This window comes from Psammomys obesus, unplaced genomic scaffold (assembly GCF_907164565.1).
Source record: "Psammomys obesus unplaced genomic scaffold, mPsaObe1.curated_primary_1811, whole genome shotgun sequence".
Taxonomy (NCBI): domain Eukaryota; kingdom Metazoa; phylum Chordata; class Mammalia; order Rodentia; family Muridae; genus Psammomys; species Psammomys obesus.
The window spans coordinates 7512705-7520096 of NW_026589137.1; the positions used below are offsets into that span (position 1 = coordinate 7512705).

General features: G+C 40.7%; 1 protein-coding gene across 2 annotated transcripts in view; it reads left to right on the forward strand.

Moving 5' to 3' along the window:
- Positions 1–2026: 2026 nt before the first annotated feature.
- Amot (angiomotin) overlaps positions 2027–7392 on the forward strand; it is a 53180-nt gene continuing 47814 nt past the window's right edge. Inside the window, exons 1-2 of one of the 2 annotated variants that reach the window (XM_055604985.1) lie at positions 2027–2054; positions 4075–5008. In XM_055604985.1, coding sequence (XP_055460960.1) covers positions 4137–5008 — 872 coding nt within the window. In that variant the 5' untranslated portion in view covers positions 2027–2054; positions 4075–4136. Of the gene's footprint in view, positions 2055–4074; positions 5009–7392 lie in introns of those variants that run through there. The other variant, XM_055604986.1, reaches the window with a different exon arrangement.

Here is a 7392-nt window from a genome sequence, read left to right on the forward strand (position 1 = left end):
AGATCTTTGGCAGTGGCATGATTAAAAGTGTGGGCAAATTAAAGGTTGTGAAGTTCATACTATTTCAGTTCTTGTGCATAAGGCAAGGGATTATCTCTTTAATTAATAGAGTCATGTTTTTTCTTAGCATGAAGATGGATATAAGGTCTTAAAGAACCATAAACTGGAAAGAGCTCTGTATAGTGTTTGTTTGTTTGTTCCTGAATTGATTTGCTTTCCTGTTAAACAAAAAGCAGAAGGATCTGGTATGGGAGTGGAAGAACACAGTGTCCAATTGGTACTATAAAGTACTTGAGGTTTTGAAAAAGATGTGGAAGAGAGAGGACAAAATTAAGGGGAAAAGAGATTTTGGACGAGTAAGGATTTTTGCAGTGAAGATCAGGTAGTTAGAAGAAAGCCAGTCTCAACCAATATGTTAAGAATCCTAGTAGTTCTGGAGACTAAGCTTGTGGCACTGTCTCTCCAGGGGCTCCCACTTGAAAGCCTTGGGCTATTTTCTAGTGTTTCAGTTGAAAAACAGACAATTGTTCAGAATAAGACAATAGAAGCATGGTGGTTATTTACCATAGTTCTGTTCACAGTGAAATTAAAAGTTGTTTCTCTGCTATGAAATGAGGGGGAGACACCCTAAAATAATGACCTTGCAGATTGGAGGCAGTTTTGTTTTTGATCATGATTATACAAAAAGAAGATGGAAAGACAAATTTCTGAGTTTGTTCACTCTATATCTGCTCAGTTTATTTTTGGCAACATTGCAAGGAAATAATGTTAAATTAATCACTGTGTGGTTTTGTAGAGTTTTTTAAACCTGGAAATTTTGGACAAGTTCCCAAAATACAGTGATGCTCATATGTTTCTTCTGTGCTGCTGTGCTGCTTACAAGGCCTCTGGTGTGGATTAAAGTTTTCTTTTTTCTTCCTTTAAAGTGATAGGAATGAGTCATGGCTAAGCCAGGATATGTTCATGTGCCACATTACCTAAACACAAACCCTTACATTTTAGAACAGCACTGGATAGACCTAGAGGGAAGTTTACAGAGATTCAAAGTATAAATTGTAAATGAAAGTGGTCTCAAATCCATATCTGTGAAACATTTGTATTTTGTCTACATTTGTAATGTAGTGGAAGGCTTTTGCTGAGACACTGGGTCAGAGGAAATGCTGAAAAAGCAAACCCAGGCATATTCTGCTTCAATGAGAAGGGCATTTGCTTTGAACTGGGTAGGATGTTCAGCTTGCCCATTCTTTGGAGAGTGACTGGCTACTGATCAGATTGTAAGCTCTACAAGAGCAGGGACTATATTTTGTGTATCATGTATGACTTACTGTGTCTAGCTCAAGGCTGGCAATTATCTGGAATGGTCAATATTCAATAAATATTAAATGATTTTGCTGAAGTTTTGTTTTTCTTCTGCCCACCTGAGGCTGAGGCAACAGAATTCAGAGTTTGATATTCAGTAGTCTTTTTTTTTTGACCCCAGATCTATCTTATGATGTCTGCTTCCCCTTCTAGCTTGCAATGCAGTTAAACTCATGATCCTGTCGTGCTAGTGACACCAACTGAACATTGTTCCCAAAGGTAACAGTAGCTGTATTTCATTAGCATCACCTAGGGTCCCAATTATCATGGCTTTCCAAGGCTATGAGACTTGAACACAGCATCACTTTCCAGGGTCACTCTTTAGCCTTTCTGTCTCTTAAAGACTGGAATGACCTACAGCACTCACCTGCTACACAGTGAGCTTTGTTTTCTGCCCTAGTGGAGATAGACTCTGCCACTCATGTAAAAGCCAAGCAACATGGAAAAACATTTTCCCTTGGAAGGAGTAGTTTGGTTAACTGTTGGCTCTTGGTGGCAACTTAGAAACGACATTTTTATTTCTCCTTCCCTTCCTAAACATTTCAGAGTGACCAGTGGTTGGACTCTTGCCGGCGCTTACCCTGAACCTGAGTGTTAGGGGAGAGGGAATCTGCTGCTGCGGTTTCTGGAGCTGCTCATAAGCAAGAGTTCCCTATCCTGATCAAGGCTTTAAGCCTAAAAGAAAGCAGAAATAGGTACGAACTATTGGTGTATGTATACATATTTGCCTGTATGGGTGCATGACTGTATGACAGTGTGTGTGCTCACGTGTTCCCTGCATTTATGTGTGCTAGCCCACAGGTGAGCATGCCTGTGTGCTTAAGTGTGAGTGCTGGATGGGCGGGTGTGGCTTGGGAGGGGGTGGCATACCTTTGAAGGTATGGAGTCTGGGACAGCTTAAAGACTACATTCTCCTGCCTTGTGGGAGAGGAGTGGAAGTGGTATTTGCTCTAACTACAAACATTCTTGTTTACACCTTTTTTTTTCCCTAGAAGAAAAGAATTTTGTAGTCATCTGACCAATTTCAGGCAACAGAAGACATTTTCATATTTGAAAATGAGTCCAAATCTAGGAACCCCACAGTGTCACTGAAGTGGAGAGAAGTGCGATTACAAGCTAAGTTAGTTAGCCATTTGGTGGTTAGTTTATACTTCCCAAAAGAATATGGATAAGATATAAGAAGAACTTCTTGGGCTAGGAATATAGCTCAGAAGTAAAGTTCTTACCTAGTATGCCTGAGACCCCAAATTCCATTTTTAAAACACAAAACAAATCGATCAATTAGATAATCACTTATCTAAATAAAAAATAAAACGTGCGCTTGGAAGGGGAACTGTGGAGTTTGATTATTCCACAGAACAGTTGGAAGGCAAGTAATGATAATAATCAAGAAATAAAAAAAGCCAGAGGCCTTTCCATCTACTGTGTACATTCTGGATGCACTGTAGCAGGATGGAAAGAGATTGCAGAGAGCTTGGAGGTAGCTTAATATACAGATAGAGATAGGTAGAGTCTAGAGTTTTCATTTGGAAACCTAAGGCTCGGTAGGTTGGCCCTTCTCAGGACTTTGTGAGTGATGTGTGTGTTCACACCAAGTTACTTCAAATCTTTACAATGAAAAGTTCATTGTTTAACATTAATGTTTACTTGTAGTAGTACTTAACATGGAAGATTCTTTCAAAATAGTTTTGAGTGTCTGATAAATTGATATGAGCAATATAGTGTTGAGAACCAAGGGGTGGTACATGTGCCTTGTCATTTAGTTTTTCAGATGAGGAAATAGAAGTGATGAAAAGAAGAGTATTGGGTTACGCTACCTGTGTACAACAGTGTGACTATGACTTGAATCTTGATTTGTGCTACTATTATCTATTTTATAAGATCCATGTTATTTCTTTACAAGAAATGATGATGGTAGTCAGGGACATGCTCATCAACCTAGTTTCAGATGGATTTTGGTTGTTCAGTTTCTAAATGTTGACAGGGGAATAATTTAAATCAGCTTGTACTATCCAACAACAGTAGCAAACTATCTTAATGTCTATTCTTAGATGGCCTAACGTGTGTCAGAAATACTTGTTCAAAGCCATTTTCTTATTAAATCATGAAGCACCCAAAATGAATACTAAAAAGTTCTTTTTTTTTTTTTTTTTGAGATGTTTCAGGGTTATAGGCAATCTGAGCAAGAATAGCACCGAGGCAGGGTTCATTTATACCTGGTACCAACTAAGCTCTCTTACTCATTATTTATGTAAGTTATTATTTTGTATTTTATTTCTCTGATCGCATGCTGAAATGCTTTATAAATCCTATTTAAGGGGAAATTTTGCCCACTTGTCTCTGCCTCCATAGCCATAGAACTTGTATTTTTAGTTTAAATACAGTACAGAGAGCCGAACCAGGTAAATTAAGGTCTTAGAAATTTGCCCACTCTGATCATTCTCCTTTACTTCCCCTTGTTTGCCCATTCCTTTTAGAAATTAACTCAGGATTAGTTAAATCAAAGTAATAGAGAAAAGAGCCTTTTGGCCTAAATGTTCCTCAACATATCAGTGCTTAAGACAATAATCATGGAATTAATTTATGACTTATGAATACAATCCTCTGTTTTGTTTCTGTAATGGATTCCTCACCTTCAAAAACACATTTTCTTCCTCCTTAGAGGACTCATTTATACATCAGCTGGATGTTAAGCTTCCTGTTTCCCCTTCCCAGGTCAAGGGCAGCCCAAGTGCCCAATTTCTCTCTCTCTTCACAAAGCACGGCCAGCTATAGAGATGAGAAATTCTGAAGAGCAGCCAAGTGGAGGAACTACAGTATTGCAACGTCTGCTTCAAGAGCAGCTTCGTTATGGCAATCCCAGTGAGAATCGCAATCTTCTTGCCATACACCAGCAAGCCACAGGGAATGCCCCTCCATTCTCCACTGGCAGTGGGAACCAAGGGTCTCAGAATGATGGACTGAGTTCCCAGGATCATCACCAGCAGCTCATGGCACACCCTGCTCGGCAAGAACCCCAGGGCCAGGAAATCCAGTCAGAAAACAGCATCATGGAGAAGCAACTGTCCCCTCGAATGCAGAATAATGAAGAACTCCCAACCTATGAAGAAGCCAAGGTGCAGTCCCAGTACTTCAGGGGCCAACAGCATGCTAGCGTTGGGGCTGCTTTCTATGTCACAGGAGTCACTAACCAGAAGATGAGAACTGAGGGACGCCCATCAGTTCAGCGACTCAATCCTGGGAAAATGCACCAAGATGAAGGACTTAGAGACCTTAAACAAGGGCATGTCCGATCCTTGAGTGAAAGGCTAATGCAGATGTCACTGGCTACTAGTGGAGTTAAAGCTCACACACCTGTTACCAGTACTCCCCTCTCCCCACCACAACCCAATGACCTCTACAAGAATCCTGCCAGTTCCAGTGAATTCTACAAGGCCCAAGGGCCACCTCCTAGCCAGCATAGTCTGAAGGGCATGGAACACCGAGGTCCCCCACCAGAATATCCTTTCAAGGGCATGCCATCCCAGTCTGTAGTGTGCAAGTCCCAAGAGCCAGGGCACTTCTATAGTGAGCATCGCCTGAACCAGCCAGGGAGAACAGAGGGGCAACTGATGAGGTATCAGCACCCCCCTGAGTATGGAGCAGCAAGGTAAGAGTTCCCTTTCTGTCATTTCCTGGCCTTATCCCAAACCAGCCTCCTCTGCTGCCCAGTGGGAATCTTAAGGGAAAGAATGGGCAGATGTCTGACATAATAAACTGCCTCGTGACTTTATTTTCATATTCATTTGCTCTCTTGACTCCTAGGATTGTGGAAGAAGGGTCAATGTTTCTCATCTTCCGAGTTCTGAAGGCCTTCCATAAGAAGCAAAAGCAAATTATGTTGGCCCTTAATAAGTCTGCAACACATTGTGTCACTTCCATCATTCACAGATCACTTTTTTTTATGTGTGTTGTGTACCAGTCTGTCTTTTACTTCTTAGTTGTATGTTCTCAAAGAATTACTGTGATGCTTTTCGATACTAAGCAGCCAGGGAGATATGATTGTTGGTGGAAAAAGAATGATATACCCGTATCAGCTCATAATGTTCCTTGCCTTGACCTTCAGGTCCAGCTTCAGGAAATGTCTGAGCTGCTTCTTGCTTCTTCTGGAGAGAGTTTGTTAGGCCTTTCAGGTTTTTACTCATCTAAGTTAAATTCACTTTATCTCTGTAGTTCTTTCAGATGCTCAAATGCATGTGGAAAACTATTCCCATCACATCTGTGTCGTATCTTTTGTTCGTCCTCAGTATGCTTACTTCTTCACCACTCTGCATTTGTTGTCCTTTGTATTATGCACCAGATTCTATGATTCTTTTTATTACTTGTATTTTTACTGTTTGGTAGAATTTCAGGGCATGTCACAGGGGAAGGGTTAAAGTATGACAGCAATGACAACAGTTATTCATGGTATGTTGGCCTCTTCTCTGGGGTAGGGTAATCATGGGTGTCCAGAAGGGTTGAAGCCCTAGGGGGCTCACAGTCCAAGACTGTGATTTTACTGGTATCCTCCTCTTTGTCTCTTGTGTCCATTAATTCATTTGGGAGAGAACCTCCTGGCTTGAAGCTGGTGACTCAGGAGATAAGGCACTTGGGGTGGAGTAGGGTGGAGGAAAGAGAAGTTACCTAGTATTTCCTGGTATTTCTCCTCCCCACCCCCAGGTCCTGAATTTTTTTTTTTTTATCCAGAGTCAATTTATTTTAAGCTCCTCCTCTTGCTTTACTGGTTTAGAATTTGTTCTTCCTTAACCTAGGGTGATTTCTAACCCTTTGCAAGTTCCAATGAATATTCCAGAAGACAGGAGCCTGGTTTTTGATAATTATCTCAGAACAGGAAATGGGATATGAACAAGGCCATTCAGCTTTCAGCTAGTGAAACAACCCTGTTCCCATCTGCCCAGTGAAATGGGAGAACTGGGGAGAACCTGCACCCCTGGACTGCACAGCTTAGTGAAAATCCGCTCAAGTTAGGAACATGTCAAGGAATCCTAGGACTTTTGTTTTCATTTTCCCATTAGAAGGAAGCATCTGAGACACTGCCTCTCTTCTGTTCTGGCCTGTGGATGGGCTGATGTCTGATCTGTTGCCTTGTGGAAGAGTATGTAGGCTACAGTGTGGAGCTAAAGCAAAAGCCCCCACTCAGCACATGGCCCGCCTTCCCAGGAAAACTATTTTCAGAACTCATTTACCAGTATTATTTGTGATCTGAAATGACTCCCACAGTGTTTGAAGCTAGATGGAAAAAGCTCTTTGATCTGCCTAAATGCCTAAATAAATAATGAGACAAAGAGGGTTTTTTCCTTTCCATACTGATTAAACAACCAGAGAAATTAAATTGCATATATTTTATAAGAATGTAGGTATCATTCTCCTACCTTCTAAATTGGTTGTAGATCTCACTCTATTTCTGTCCCTTAAAACAACAAAGCTCATATTTGTTTTTGTTTTGTTTGTTTTTGTTTTGTTTGTTTTTGTTTATGTCCTTGCTAGGCCTTTAATCTAGGGCCTTCAGCATGCTAAGCATGTGCCCTACCAGTGAGATCCACCCCCAACCCTCTAGCAGTATTTCCACACACAGGTATACTAGTAACAATTGCTTCTCTAAAGGACAGGAACAGTGTGATTGATATGCTAAATGAATAATAAAATTGCCTAAAATAGAGGTGTTCCATGTGAAGTTTGGGTAGATATCACACAGATTCTGTCTCTATGTATTTTGCATGTCCTGTGTGGGGAGTAGCACCTATTGACAGATCCTTGGCAAAAGGAGGCACTCCAACAGCTTTCCAGAAGTCTTACTTAGGCTTTTAGATGGTGACACATTTTCCTCCTTAATTTCCTGTATGGCTTGTGAATATCTTCCCAAGTAGCTGCAACTTGCAGAAAAAAAGAAAGAAAGAAAGAAAGAGAGAGAGAGAGAAAGAAAGAAATAAAAGAAAAGGAAGGAAGGAAGAAAGAAAGAAAGAAAGAAAGAAAGAAAGAAAGAAAGAAAGAAAG